This window comes from Lampetra planeri, chromosome 1, assembly GCF_965212315.1.
Source record: "Lampetra planeri chromosome 1, kcLamPlan1.2.h2, whole genome shotgun sequence".
Taxonomy (NCBI): Eukaryota; Metazoa; Chordata; class Hyperoartia; order Petromyzontiformes; family Petromyzontidae; genus Lampetra; species Lampetra planeri.
In genome coordinates, this window is record NC_136107.1 from 20,426,531 (window position 1) to 20,442,570 (window position 16,040).

At 45.8% G+C, this 16,040-nt stretch overlaps 1 protein-coding gene across 1 annotated transcript; it reads left to right on the top strand.

Annotated features, from left to right (window-relative positions):
• The first annotated feature begins 4,755 nt into the window (after nt 1–4,755).
• On the top strand, nt 4,756–13,888 carry LOC144719954 (Golgi reassembly-stacking protein 2-like). Its single transcript, XM_078596329.1, has 10 exons — nt 4,756–4,925; nt 5,978–6,058; nt 6,609–6,812; nt 8,604–8,690; nt 9,177–9,307; nt 9,479–9,593; nt 10,103–10,274; nt 10,584–10,637; nt 10,782–10,871; nt 11,911–13,888. Exons 1-10 carry the CDS (start codon nt 4,863–4,865, stop codon nt 12,255–12,257), a joined length of 1,344 nt encoding a protein of 447 aa, XP_078452455.1. The 5' UTR covers nt 4,756–4,862; the 3' UTR covers nt 12,258–13,888.
• The last annotated feature ends 2,152 nt before the right edge of the window (nt 13,889–16,040 follow it).

Genomic DNA, 16,040 nt, shown 5'->3' on the forward strand with positions numbered 1-16,040 from the left:
GGAGATTTGTGCGGAAAATTTTGCGCGATTTGCGCACCGTCCCGTCCGTCATTCCCGTCGAGCACACAGAGCGTGGGCGTCTCTCTCCTTGCTGTGGCGATCTGGCGATGCCGTCTGTCCCACGTAATGGGGGCGAGGGCTTTGCTAACGGCGTGTCAATGTCTGTCCCGTGAGTTGAGGGGGTTGGGGAGGGGTGGGAGTAAGGAGGAGAGGAGGCCACACATTCAGGATCTTCGCGCGCTCCTAGACGGATGTTGACAAAGCTGATCAAACATCTAACACTGCAGTCAAGCGGCGGGTGACTGATGAGCACAGGGCGGCGGTGAGTTTTGTGTTGTTTGTGTGTGCGTGTGTTAATTATTGATATTGTGACTTAAAGCTTTCGTGACTGCAGGAATTCATATTCTTGGGTCTTTCGGTAAAGTGACGTAGATTGGTTCAATCTACGTGACTATCTGCGTGACTTTACCGAAAGTCCAAAGAATATTGATATCGTGTTTGCTTCACGCACGCAATTTACGAAGTGCACATAGACAATCGATGCGGAGGCCCAACGGGTGGAGAGTTGGGGAGATGGAGAGGTGGGTGAGATTGTGGCGGCGCCCGGGGTGAGTAGGAGGAGAAGGGGTTATACATCGAGGTGATTGATCGACGCCTGGTGTCACCATCGACAACTTAACCTGAAGTGTCCATTCACGAGAAAGCCTTTATAATTGTGCTTTATATATATATTATATCATGTGCACACAGGACGCTCAAAGTATCCCAGTGTATCCGCCAGCCCGTTAACTCTCGCCACAATCTCTCTCTCGAGAGAGAGAGAGCTATGACCAATTCGCGGGTCATTAAATTAACATTTTGATCCTGAGAGATTAGCGCACGGATTTGCATGAATGGGGCTGTCGTAATGAAGCGGGGTGGGTTTCTCTCTCACAATATATCTGCGATGCTTCCTTCTCGTAGTCGACGCTTGCAACCCGTTATATAAAGCCTCATTAAGTTCATTTATGCCACGTAAGTATACATGAGGCGCGCTCATCACGATAACAATGGGACATCAATGATAATGACATCCGTTTTTTTTATGTTTAACATCAAAATTAGTGGCGTAGTGGTTAGGGCACTGCTGCCATAAACACGATTGTCGGCCACGGTTAACATCATTAAGTGCCGAATGAAATCTGAACCGATCGCGCGCCTATATCCCCTTCATCAAACTGCAATGACCAACATGGCGAAGGAGGGGTCAAACAACTGCCATGTCCGACACGGCTGGAGATGCTTTCATTCAGCAATTGATTGACAAAAGGGCTGTCATTTGTTATTTTACTGTTCTAAAGTAAACGTACATGCCTCTGCTCCGATTAGCATGGTTGGCTACGCACGGTGCGAGAGAAGTTGAACGTACACGAAAAGGGGCCATTGCCCGAAACGTCGCCGATTATATAATTTCCCTTCTTGGGATGTGGAATTGACGAATGTGTGGAGATTGTATTAGTGTTATCATTGCGCCGGTGGTGCACGCACCAGTGCCAACGCAGCAACTCAATTTTGTTTAATTCCGAATGAAGAAGACCAATCAGTTCCACGGTGTCCCGGCGAAGACGCGTACCGGTCAACGTAGCGACCCGGGAGTGGATTTGCATGTTACCACTGCAACGCGACCGCGTGTGTGCGCGCCTCTGTTACCTGCAAAGGGCGGCGCGGATGACCACTGCCTCGGTGTCTCTAAGCTCCCGCCGCCGCCGCCGCTGCTGCTGCTGCTGGGATACGCCGAGCATGCGTCTCGCTGACGTGAGGAGGGTGGAGTGCTACGGGACGCACGGACCGCCGCGCGAGGGCTCCCACCTCCGATCTCGCTTTTCTCTCTTCATGTGAGCGGAGGGCTTTTCTCGCAGTCAGCGTTTTCAGAGTGCAGGCGGAGACCGCTGCACTGTAGTAACAATGCAGCTTTGAGCATTCATCCCTGTGAAGTTTCCAGGAGGGTGGTCTCCTCTTTCCTCTCCCCCTTCTCGTCCGCCTTACTCCTCGAGAGAAGCCACTGCCTTTGCGCAGCACGCTTCGTGAAGAGCAACAGCAACAACGACACGAGTAATGTTGTTTCATTAGCAAGTGAGGTAGGCAAGCCTCTTGCATACGATAAAAAATAACCCCAAGTGCGCCCGATCTCACGACACCGCGTGAAGCTAAGCGGGGCTCATCCTGCTTCGTAGTTTCTGTGAATGGGAGACCACCTGTGGTTACCAGGTGTTGTAGACGCGGGTCGTCGAGGTGCCAGAGAAAATGCAGTGCAACAACGCAATCCATCCGTGCGGAGCTTTTGATTGTTTATCTCGTATTCGTGATGGGATTTGTTTTTCTTCCGGGCACTCCGGTTCTATCTCGTATGAAGCCAAAGACTTTTTTTTATGGAACTGACCAAACTTTCCAACGCAGAACCCTCCTTTAAAAAGAGGTTTAATGTCAGTGAAGCTTTTCTGTTTAACTAATTGCCATTAATAAGACAATTTTCAAGGGAGAGATTCGTTTCTAACAATGCCAACGGCTACAAATAAACTGAAACTATGTGACGCACAGTTTTGCAGCTGAACATATTCACACATATCCATAATACAGCAGTTCGACATAGAAGGCCAATGATTCTTATCAATCACATTCAGATTGTCCGACCAATGAATTCTACCGAAAGTAGAAGACCGATTGTAAGGAAACAGCCGTTTAGTGCCAAGGAAGACGCGATATTGTTCCCGATTCGCGAGACAAAGTGAATGAAGGCGCATTATTTGAATTCTACGCAGACACACGCTTGCCATCTTTAATCATAGCACACGCTCTTTTTGCCCCGACACGTACCTTTGATGCGACAATCTCGGTCGTAAGAGCACTTTTGAATGCTGATGGCGCTTGTTGTTGCTATTATTGTATGTAGACTGTGATATGACGCATCACATTCATTTTCAGCCCTTACACAAATTACAATTACACCCTGCGCATGGTATATGCACCTGATATAATGAAGCTCCGGAAATAGCAACGCATATCTTAAAGGGGCCCCCCTCGGCGAGTCTGGATACTACATAATTAATCACTTTTCATTCAACTTCTTCTCGGTCTTGGAAGCGCCTGGCAGAAACTTCCCACACGAACGCGCACGCATAATCCGAATTTTAAACGCGCCGGTTACCACCAGGAGACAGAGGAACAGATCGAGACGAGCATAGAGAGACAGAGAGAGAGAGAGAGACAGGAGCCAGATGAAATGTCGGTGGGTAACAGTCGACACTCCGATGGTCGTTTGTGCTGTCGAGATTGTGCCGGGGGACGCCGCCGAAGCGAGGAGGCCTCGCCGCTGGCACGACTTGAAGTGACAAGAGCCGCGAGCTCCTCACGCCCACAAAGGGGAATGTTTTCGAGACAAAAGACCCGAAGGTCGCTCCGCAGGGACCGCTTTGTGCGTCGCTATGGGAACTTTGCGAGCGAGGACCGCAAACAAAGCCGGGCATTGAAGGGATTTTTTTTGTGAATAAAGAAAGCGTCAAGATGTGCTGCCTGGCTGCCCGGATGGCTGAGTGGTACACTCCGAGTGACTTAACTGGTTGGTACTTGGTCCATGTAGCTGCTGCTCCAAAGTTTTGGAACCAACTGGGGTCTTCTCTGGGGATCATCACTCTGCTATCACTGGACTCTTTTAGACAGACATTATTGAGGTCGAAAATAATGTACGTAATTGTTTTGTAACATAATTTGGTTTAATTTTACATTTTTAATAATTTATATCTTATTAATTGTTGCTGCTTGGCCTAGTCACCCTTGACAAAGAGCTGTATAGCTCGAAGGGTAATTAACTCGGATAATAGAGTTATGACCTCCAGTGGTTAACATCTGTGATAAAGAGCTTCACAGCTCATCGGAATTCCTCCTGAAAAAATAAATATTCTGATTCTGACGTGCCGCCCATAATCACGCCCCCTTTTCACTCCCCACACCCCTAACCCCGCCCCTCACCCTTCACTCCAACCCCCCAACCCCTCCCCTTCCCCCCACCCCCCGCCCCTCACCCTTCACTCCAACCCCCCAACCCCTCCCCTTCCCCCCACCCCTCACCCTTCACTCCAACCTCTAACCCCGCCCCTTCCCCCCACCCCCCGCCCCTCACCCTTCACTCCAACTTCCCAACCCCTCCTCTTCCCCCCACCCCCCGCCCCTCACCCTTTACTCCAACCCCCCAACCCCTCCCCTTCCCCCCACCCCCCGCCCCTCACCCTTCACTCCAACCCCTAACCCCGCCCCTTCCCCCCACCCCCCGCCCCTCACCCTTCACTCCAACCCCTAACCCCGCCCCTTCCCCCCACCCCCCGCCCCTCACCCTTCACTCCAACCCCTAACCCCTCCCCTTCCCCCCACCCCGCGCCCCTCACCCATCACTCCAACCCCCCAACCCCTCCCCTTCCCCCTACCCCCGCCCCTCACCCTTCACTCCAACACCTAACCCCGCCCCTTCCCCCCCCCACCCCGCCCCTCACCCTTCACTCCAACCCCCCAACCCCTCCCCTTCCCCCCACCCCTCGCCCCTCACCCTTTACTCCAACCCCCCCTCCTAACACCACCCCCCTTCCCACCCCACCCCTCTCCTCCCCCCGGCGTAATTCTCCACCACTCCCCCAACCCTCCCACGTAGCCAGCGCCAATCAGCACGCGTCGTTATCCGCGTGGGCACCGCCCCCTCCGCCCCCGCCGCCGCGAGGCGCCACGTCAGTCGTCGCCGACGTCTCGCGCCTCCCGTGCGCCTTCTGTGAGAAGGCCTCGCCGAGAGCGGATTAGAGAGCGGCGCTCTCCGCACGCACACCCCCCCTCCTACCACCATGGGCGGCTCGCAGAGCGTCGAGGTGCCCGGCGGGGGCAGCGAAGGCTACCACGTCCTCAGGGTGAGGGGGACACGCGCGGCTTGTAAGACGCCTTCCCGATCGCCGAGGACGCCCGCGGAGCCTACCTCCCAACCACCCCCTCCCCGCCGGGGAAAGCACGCAATGCCCGGCCGGTCCGGGTCAGGCCAGGTCGAGGCTTCGCCGTTAGGCCTCGCATTTTTTTTGCGTGATTTTAACGCATTTTTAAATGCTTTGGCGCTAATAGATGGACAAGTGTGTCGATTTAACCTCGATTTAAAAACCGCTTAGCTTCGAAACACGCATCAGACGCCGCCTTCGTGATTCCTCCGACGCCTTGACAGCTCCGTGTTGACTCGAGCAAGCCGCGGCCCTCCTTCAGTGCGTGCAAATGTTTAAAACTTCGCACAATGCTTGAATGATGCCCCCCCCCGACCTAATCTTTCCCCATAGGTTTGTTCACCCCAGTCTGTTATCAGTATTGTTGTTGTTTTAGTGCTTGAGATCCGCCTCGTTCTCTTAGCAGCCGCCACCGCCATGGCAAAGGTGACAGGGAGTGGCTGTACGATGGACGTACCATAAATGCTTTTACGTTGACGCAAGGCCATAATTCACCTTAAGGACTGTCCATCTGGTTACCAGAGAGAGCTCTATGTGTTGCTACAATGCCTACGTCTCGCGAAATTTACCCAACTATATTTACACGCGAAATGTAACATTTGCACAATTATTGATGGTGCGGCTTATGGCAACGGTAGTGGTATGGTAAACTTCTTTCACACCTTTCGTTGCCAATCGAATGTGCGGGTCTCTACTTACCTGATTAATGCATGCTCACCAGGACTTACCTACCCAACCGTGGTCACTACCTACCTGATGCCGATGACTACCTGATGTAAACAGCGTGGTTGTCCTCTTGATGTGCTGAACAATAATGAGCTTGCGCATGCTTGCATAACGTGTGCCTCTGGTTGTTTTCAGAGGAAAACACGCTATGTGTCGTGTTTAACCACCATTCATTCAATATGTGTCTGTATGTATTTTGAACTTCGTTCGCACCGTACGTAGCCAACCGTGCTAATCTGTGTTTACAGGTACAGGAAAATTCTCCAGGACATCGAGCAGGTCTGGAGCCCTTCTTTGATTTCATTGTATCAATTGGAAACACGAGGCTGGTGAGCTGATGTTATTTGAATGAATATCAATGTCACGAGCTACTCATTCAGCGTTTGAACATTACAACGTTTTCGTTCACAGTACATGTGAAAACATTATTTGTATTCGCGAATAACATAACGTTGATAGATCAACTAAGTTTGGAATAACGCCAGAAATTAACGTATCAAAGTGAACCAAGATTGTTAGGTTCGAAATGTTTTGTTTTGAAAAGGTTTTTAAATAAGATGTTTACAGTAAGCTTCATTCTATGGGGTACATGGGGGGAGTGATGGTTACAGTTAAAACAAAAACAAGTGGAAAAACAAAAGTAGAATGGGGGTTAAGACGTAGAATGCGTGGTCTGTTTTTGTTCTTAAAAGTAGAGTATTTAACGGGTGAGAAGCAGCTAATAATAAAATGTGCAATTAAAGCCATGAATGAGTGTAGAATACCATTCCTCCATTCCTTTCTCCCTTTTTCGTAAACACAGTTTTATCTGCAACCTCCGTAATCTGCGCAGGAATAGCGACGTTAACCGTACTCATTGTTGCGAATTGATGTGGCCAGGACAGGGACAACGAGACACTGAAGGACCTGCTGAAGGCCAACGTGGAGAAGCCGGTACGAATGTCCGTGTTCAGCAGCAAGACGCTTAAGGTTCGCGATGTTTCCATCACTCCCAGCAACCTGTGGGGTGGCCAGGGCTTGCTCGGCGTCAGTATCCGCTTCTGCAGCTTTGAGGGTGCCAACGAGAACGTCTGGCACGTCCTGGTGAGCATGCATTGCCCCCACACACTTGCATGGACCACATGGTGCATGAGCAGACATTTGAATCTGTGGATTAGTGGGATTACGTGGATGAAGTATATGAACTACTGGAAGTATTTATGTGGCTTATGTGTCAAATGGGACACACATTGTGAGTAGCTCAGCCACATGTGGCTTTACAGAGTTGAAGCCTCTCAAACATGGGAATAGTGGGAACTTATGATTTCTCGAATAACATGATAGCTATTTAAGAATCTAATTTGTCCTTCAGTTAGTCACAGTTCTTGAGCATTTTTTGTCAAACAAAATTGAGTGGAGGCTCAATCTTTTGGAAGTAACCAGAAATGTGTATTGATGGTTATAACTGATGACCTTTGAGTTGGGTAAAAGAAAAGGTGATTGACAATGGTCACCATGCTAATCACTTGGGGAAGGCTTAATCCTGCAGTAGATAGATCATGGTTGATGATGAATGAGTGGTTTCCCACCTCACAGGCAAAGCAGTCTTGCAAGTCATGTAAAAAGTGACCGGGTGTTTGGAGCACCAAGCCAATCAGTCTTAGGTGACTCATGCATTTTTATCTACTATTTTAGAATTACCTACTATAATCACTCAGAAATGTCTGTCTGTCCCGCGCGTGACATCACTCCACATGAGGCCCACCCCCCCTCATTAATTTTCATGAGTGGGTGGATGTTTACACTAACGCAGAGGAAGGTTGTAAAATTGCTTCAAATATGACGTTTTTTTACAGAAAGTGACGGTAAAAAAGAAATATTCGCAGCACAGTGCTACATCCGTGCGTGACGTTACTGCAAAAGAGCCCCCCCCCTTCATTAATATTCATGCCCGCGTGGAAATTTACACTAACGCACAAGAAGTTTGCACACTCCACATGCCCCCCCCCCCCCCCTCATTAATAATCATGAGCTGAACAATTTTTCTATTGAATATTTCAGATTTTCTGCAATATATACCCGTCCTTGGATGGGCAAAAAAGCTCGTAGAAATAGAATCATCGCATTGGTAACATGGGCTCATAGCAGTGTGTCTTTTATTACTACTATAATGAGCCAAGTAGGTCTGTTTGTGTGTAACGTCACTCCACATGCCGCACCCCCCCCCACCCGTCGTTAATATTCATGAGCGGGTGGATTTTTCTACTCGTGCAGAAAAAGGTCGAGCGGAAATATTTTTTTTCGCAAATTCACTTTAATTTTGGCGTTTATTTAAAGTGAATCTAATAAATAATTATACGCAGCAACAAAGTGGATTTGGTCTCTATTTATTTCCTCAGCACTTGAGACAAGAGTTAAGTCTAATTTATGCTTATACGCTATGGTAAAATAGACATTTCTCGGTGATTTTCCAGATATTGTATCGAATTCCAATTTATTTCAACCCCAGCGACCGAAAGCAGAAGAGAATAAAGTATCAGAGCAGTGAATTTAAACAAATTGAAGGTCAGTTATATACAGTGCTACAGTGACATGAAGTGAGGTGTTTTATGAGGTATTTTGTGCAAGAATCACTGCCATTAATACAGTGCTACAGTGAAATGCAGTGACGTGTTTGATGACATACTTTCGTGCAAGATTCACTGCCATTAAATTGACACAAGATACAATTATACTCCGCTCAATTTTTTAAAAAATATTACAGCTTCCGTCCTAGGACGGGCAAATATTACAGCTTCCGTCCTAGGACGGGCAAACAAGCTAGTGTATGTATAAACACCGTCTTCATATATTATGGAGATTTATAATTGTAAAAAAATGTACCAATGTGTTTAGGACTTGGAGCCACACTCACCAGCTGCTCTGGCAGGACTGCGTCCTTTCTCAGACTACATCATTGGAGCCGATGCCGTGTTAAATGAGGTAATTGTCTTGACCTTTTGTACTGCAATTATCACGCGTTGTTGATTCGTCTTAATATTAGTGATAACCTTTGGTGAATATGAAGAGCAACATAGGAATAAATATAATAACCTGCATTGCTAAAGTACATTGCTAAAGTACAGGAGCTCCACGGTGGCAAGATGTTAACTACCTATGCAGGAGATCGTTGGTTCGATCACATCCCTGACATTTGCTGTATATTTGGACTTTGCATGTCTCTCCCCGTGGTCGTGTGAATTTTTCACCGGATCCTCCGATTTTTCCCTCCACATTTAGAATCAACATGCGTTTAGAGTATTTGGCTGCTGTAAAATTCCACGTGATAAGCCACTTGGTTGAGCTATCATTTGTGGCCAGGTCTTTTCTGAAAATGGGTTTCATACCTCAGTGGGCCTCACCTGGTAAAATAACAAAATTGTTTTAGTTTACATTGACATGCGTATCCATTCTTTGCATCTTTTTTAGTCCGAGGATCTGTACACTATGATCGAATCCCATGAGGGAAAGCCTCTCAAGCTTTACGTGTACAACAGTGACATTGACAGCTGCCGAGAGGTGGTAATCACACCCAATGGGGCCTGGGGTGGTGAGGGCAGGTGAGTTTATGCATTTGTAAACTATGTTGCAAATAATGAAATAAAACAATGGAGATAAATTCAAAAGGAGAGAAGTACGGAATGATGCACAGTGATATATTTTATTTCATTTTTATATTGTAGATCATAGTGCTGTACATTGTGATTATGGTGTTATACTTTCCACGACAGTCTGGGTTGTGGGATTGGCTACGGATACCTGCATCGGATTCCTACACGGCCTTTCACTGAGGGCAAACTCATCAGCCCTTCAACCACAACCAGTGCAAAGGACGGCTTCACTGAGGTGTGGTCAAGCTTCCTTCCCCACTGTTTTATTTGCACTTAATTTTCCTGAATATTGGTACCAATAAAACCCATTAAATAACGTGCACATATAGCTGATTAATACTCTTTGGTTTTTTCGGTAAAGTCACGTAGATAAAAAATAAATGAAAAAAACAACTAAATAAATCACGACGTTTCGGGGGCAACACAAGATTACTGTAATTTTGCTGTGACGGTTCCACCTGAAGACGGAAGCTTGTGTTGCCTCCGAAACGTTGTGATTTAATTTAGTTGTTTTTTCATTTATTTTTTACCTACGTGACTTTACCGAAAAAACCAAAGAGTATGAATCCTTGCAGTCACGAAAACTTAAAATCTAGAGCTGATTAATAACTGGAATATTTTTCTGACTTTTTATTTAATAACCCTGCATCAATAATACATTGAAATGTGCTGTAAATGGAGATCATATAAACCAGTGTAATGAAAACAAAGCTTACTGTCCCTTTGCCTGTGGATTTTTTGTAGGTGTCCCTCTCAGCTGCCAACTCACTGCTGAGCTCCCCAACTCCAGTAAACGTTTCTTCTACCCCGACCATGCTTATCACCATGTCCGGTTTGGAACCAGGAATGGCCAGCCTGCCGCTCAGCACCATGGCTTCCTCCACGCCCCCGTCTGTCACCAGTGCACTGAATGATGGTAAATAGCAGGCATGCACATTTGAACAGTTTTGTAATATAAAAACAAATCTGACGTATCCATGCTTTCTGTTACACAATGGGCCCAATGTTCATGGCGGTTAATGACATTTTATTGCTAATTTCTTGGCTGAAAAGTGGTATCTGCTAAAAGGGGTGTTTTGCCAAAAATGAAAAAGGTGTTTTCCCGTGATAGAAATAGAACTGACGACGTGTTGAAAAACCAAAACACGCTTAATATTCATACAAACAAGTTGGCAGTGAACTTGACCTTTTCTAAAATGTTGCTGTCTTGCATGTCACCCTGCAGGTGTACTGACAATGCCACTCATACCAAGCCATACGAATGCCTCCCTACCTCCTGGTAATTTTTATATATATACACAATTCTGCTCAATAAAAACGTGCGCACCATAACATATAATTACAAAAAAAAAATCTTTAAATAAAAATTCTATTCATTGTAGTCATCGACAATATACCGTTAAATGTGTTTATCTTTTTGCAGGTGTCATGCCTGGCACACTACCAGACTTTCCTTTTACACCATTAAACCTTCCCATCAGCCAGCTTGGAATTGCTGATCCAAATGCAGCAGGTAAGAGGTACACGTTGTTATTCTCCGCTGGAGGATGATATGTATACATCATGCAGTCCGATTAGTAATCAGTTAATTAGTATGTGATTCCTCTATAAGGAATTGTATTATGTATTACTTAATAACTAAGCCTGTAGCTATCAGAGCGGTTAAAATTATTTGTATTTCTCTCTGAGTGACAACCCTTACTAATTGGCTGTTGGGTGGTGGCGGGTTTAACCACGCATATTTACGCGATCTAACCAAAAAAAACCTGTATTATGAATATTGGTCGGGAACGCCTTCGTGTTAAAGTGAGGAGGTAGTCACGGGATTTTCATTTAAGAGCACTGTGCCAGTAACCACCAAGATCTCGTGATCGTATTTATGTCGCCACTCATGATTAAACCGGTTTCTGAACTATATCGGGGTTTATGGCCTTAGCCATCAACCAGCATATTAGATTTTTCAGTTAATTTGCCAAAATTTTCAGATTATGGAATAAAAAAAAACTATTATTTTTCCTGCCATGATATTAACATCTTAATAGAAGGATGCATGGGAAAGTCCAGCACCCCCTATTTGTGGATAAGAGATCACTGAAAAGGACCTGAAAGGTGGATCTATTTTGTCATCTTACCACGGGGACTTTCTCTATACAGGGCGATGCACTGCTCTGAGAGAGTTCTAATGGACATTCCATTTGCGCATGACATGACAACACAATTAGAATAAAATTGGGATAAAGGCAAACAAATATAAATTCCCACAACATTGTATAAACCTGCGAAGCCTATAGTAATTCAACCAACGTGCTTTATTGATTCCAAGACTTCACTATTGAGGTTCCATACAGAATCAAGATAGTCAGTATTTCACAAATTCCAAATGAGTGCAGTGGTGTTATATGCAACGTATGGTCTTTGTTTTTAAAATTGTCCCCATCCCATTGCACAATGTTTGCAAGTATCAGATTATACATCGACAATTTAGGTGTCCAGAATAATAAAAAAACAGAATTCTATTTCATTGAATAACAACACTGCGTTATGCCTTTCAGGCCTCCCTGCCCTGCACTCATATCCGCCAGTGGTGCCCATCTCCTTCGCGGGCGGCCTGCCCGCATCACTCTCTGCAGTAATTCCTGCATTCCCGACAAGCCTGCCCGATGTGCCGCCGACACAGGAAGCCTCGTCAACCTCACTGCCACCCCCACCGCTGTACACAGCAGCACCAGGCCTGTCCTCCATGCCACCGCCAGAATCGGCCAACACGGACACGCCTTATACGCAGAGCTCGTCATTGCCACCACTGGATGTGGAAGAAACACCCGCAGCCACACTTCCAGCCTCTGAGATGAGCGGAGCAGCGGCTGATAACCTATTATTAACGGAGGAGTCGGGGTAATGGTAGGGCGTCCGTGGATAGGCTTGTGTGTGTGAGTGCGGTATGCTTTTGGTGTAGAGGGTTGTCGCTGTATACATGATATATTTCTACTGTTTGCTGCATTTGAAGGAACGCTGTGTGTGCAGAGCCGCATCTTTGCAGGGGTACGGTGTGAAGATAAAAATGTAATTTTGAGAATGAAGTTCAAATGTTGCTCTGCTGATACATAATAACTGGCATGTTTTTAATGAAAGAGAATGTAGCCTTGCATTAAAATACAATCACTTCTTTTGGTAATATTGAAAGCCCAACATGCCTATCTTTACAAACATTGTTTTAACAGTTCTGTCAAATATTATTTTTTTGCATTCTCAACGGTGCACTTTTTATTACACAAACTGTTAACTTGCTGTACAGGAGACCGTTGAATATCGCGGCAGTTACGTTCTTGTGAAGTTCCGCGAAAGGCAAAACCGCGATGTTCAATTCTTAAGCCTTACCTAAATAATGGGGTTAGGTATACGGCAACCAAAAATAGACACCTCACAATTGAAATACTGCACTGTATGCCAAATAGACTAAAAACGAAATCCTTGAAATAAACATGTAAAACCCTATACAAATATTAAACAACAGATACATTAAATACTGAATACTGCACTTACCGATGATCTAAACCAGGTGTGTTCGCAAGTGGGGAGCGGTAGCGTCAAGGTTAGCGCGCTGCGCGAGGAACCCGGCCATCCGAGTTTGATTCCCGCTCACGCCCAACACCGGTGACGATTATCTTAATCGGTCCTGGGCATCCCATAGGCCGACTCGGCCTCAAATGAGTGCATGCCTGGTGCGATGTGTAAACATCGCCACTGGGGAGATGAAGGCGGCTGGGCATGGTGCTGGCCACCCCCACCCTCTTTGTGTGCCATGCCGGCCTTCATAAGTGCTCACTAATACCCCAACAGTCTGTTAAGGCTATGGGGGGGGGGTCTTTGTCCGCAAGATTCTTGCACGGCAAAGGTTGATGGTGCCACTGACTGACTTGCGTCGCTCGCCCGCCCAGCACCACGGTATCAGCCAATGATACAGTCCTTACAAGTCCAGTCGACCCGCGAAAGTCCAAAGCTGACCCCACGATAGCTAAATTGGTATACAAAGAGGTTGGCATGCGATAGGTCGAAGCTGGGAACGATATGCCCGCGATATTCAATGGTCTTCTGTAGTAACACCCATTCAAAGCAAGGGATCGACCTGTTAACTCTGTGTTAAAATTGGTTAAATTAAATCCCCCTCCTTATTGTAAGCAGCCTTAAATACATTACAGTTGCAAAGCTTGTACTGTATATAGATAACTTGAAGATTTTTATAATGGTGTTGTACAGCAATAAAGATGCTGCTTTATGATGTGGGATAAAATAAGAATACATTTTGAATGTGTTTTGGTGATGCCTATTCCATTGACAGCTCGTTTTACTTCATACAATATCTAAGGCATCACATCATCTGCAAAACAAACACGTAGCCTGCACTACCTGATCAAAACTAGTCAGCAATTGTTTTTCTACTGTGGAGGCAGAACATTGTTCTTTCGTTCTCGGTTGGGATTGGTTTAATTTGTTGCTGTTGGGGAAAAAATAAAGCTATTTATATCTTGATTTGTCTCGGTGTTATTCCTGCGTCGGTGTTAACGATAGTGACGGAATAGAAGGGTGTAGTCGACCAGGAACGCTGGCGTGGCTGTATACGACGTCTTCTAGCTGAATCTGATACTGCCACAGCTGTTTTGAATGCTGTACAATTCAATTCACTATTTGATCTGCTGTGGACGTTTGAGCATCCTATACAATAGCAAATGAATAATTTTTATACACTGCAAAATAAGCAGTCAAAAAGCTAAATTGTTACTTAAATCACGACGATTTCGGAGGCAACACAAGCTTCCGTCTTCAGGTGGAACCGTCAGCAAAATTACTGATACAGTAATTACTGATACAGTACTGATACTGATACAGTAATTTTGCTGTGACGGTTCCATCTGAAGACGGAAGCTTGTGTTGCCTCCGAAACGTGATTTAATTTATTTGTTTTCTTTTTTAACCTACGTGACTTTACCGAAAAAAGTGTTACTCTTGCAAAGGCACAATTCGTAGCACATTATACAGATCAATCTCAACTTGGAAATGCCATTTTCAACCAACTGCTGGATGAAGAAGGCCTTCCCAAGCAACTGCCATTTTCTGTGATCCAGCGAAGTCGAAATCCGCCCAGCGCTTGTGCATGAGGTGAACTAATCGCGCCATCTCGGTTAACCCAAGGGACCCGTTCCATTCTTTGGCTGCCACTCCGTCACTATTCTTGACCATCAAGTTGCGCTTTCCAGAATAATTCCAACCTGCTGGTGTCTGCCTCTCATTTAACTGGTTTAATATTCGTACAACCTACTTGTACGTTAATAGAGATGTTAACTCCATCGCCTGGTATGCAGGAGGTCATCGGTTTGATCCCGACCCTGATGCCTGTATATTTGGAGTCTGCACGTCTCTCTCCCCTTACGACAGTGCAAATCTTTCGGTCGTTTTTTAACGCACTTCCCGTGATCCAATCGAGCTGACATTTTGCACACAGACTCGTTGTGCGTGACAATTTATTTTCGTGAAATTTTTTTTCCAAAATTTTACACTTTTTAGGATTTTTTTTTTTATTTAATTACCAATTGCTTAATGGTGGCAGGCAATCATCTGACCCATAGGTGGCAGCCATCTCAAGCCAGAGGACGAGAGGACTCTAGCCGCCCGTTTCAAAGACCAATGTGGACTGGGTTGTGGCCCATTGAACACGTACTGTAATTTAAAGGATTTATAGTGAAAAACTTTGTTTTTACGGGTTGCATTTTTCCCCCTCCACATTTAGAAACCTGCCATTAGAGTCTTTGGTTTCTAAAAATCCCAACAATAAAAAGCCATTATGTTGAGCTTTAATTTGCGGGCAGGTCGCTTCTGAAAAGAGCTTTATAGATCAGTGGGCCTTACCTGGCAAAACAAATATATATAGTTTAGTTCATGATACATCGCAAACAATGATGGGAATACATTAATATTGATTTACCTGGGCCTTACCTGGTTACTGTTTTAGTTTAACCGTGCCCAAGTGCAAATAACATTTCATCATACCACCACGAGAGGTCACCATTGGGGGCTATATTTGACCGCTGATTACATTTGTGTAGCCCTTTCTCCTCCCACTGCGAAACAACTCGATATATTGTCCCGTGTTCGTCGTAGGGGGTGCCCGGGGGGTGGTTGCCCCCATGCTTCACCACGCTGCCCAGTACGCGTTGGTGAAATGAAAAGGACCGGTTCAGATATCGCTGGCACGCCGAATAACATAAATCTACACTTGAAATTGTACGTGCAAAAGTGACATAATATTAGAGGGAAAAAAAAACATTCGAATGCCCAAAGACAGCCAGGTTATGAAACTAAATCAGCCTCTTAAAGATGTGATATCTACAAAAGAGGCACGTTGTATTAATAAGCCCCGTAAACGTAGAAAGTCATTGGGTACGTACGGTGCGAAAGAAGTTCAACATACAGTACATACAATTGGGGTCAACTATGCCCATCCATTTAAAACGTTTTCCAACTCGGGGTTGAAATAAATAACAGCGCATTAACTGCGCGTGCCTTTCTGTCTGTCTGCAACAGTCGGTGCACAAAGACTCCCGTAAAGATAATGAATCAATCGAACTTGAATGAAACTTTCGTCCAAACTCGTTCGAAACACGATTCAAACAAGAGGGGTGCCATC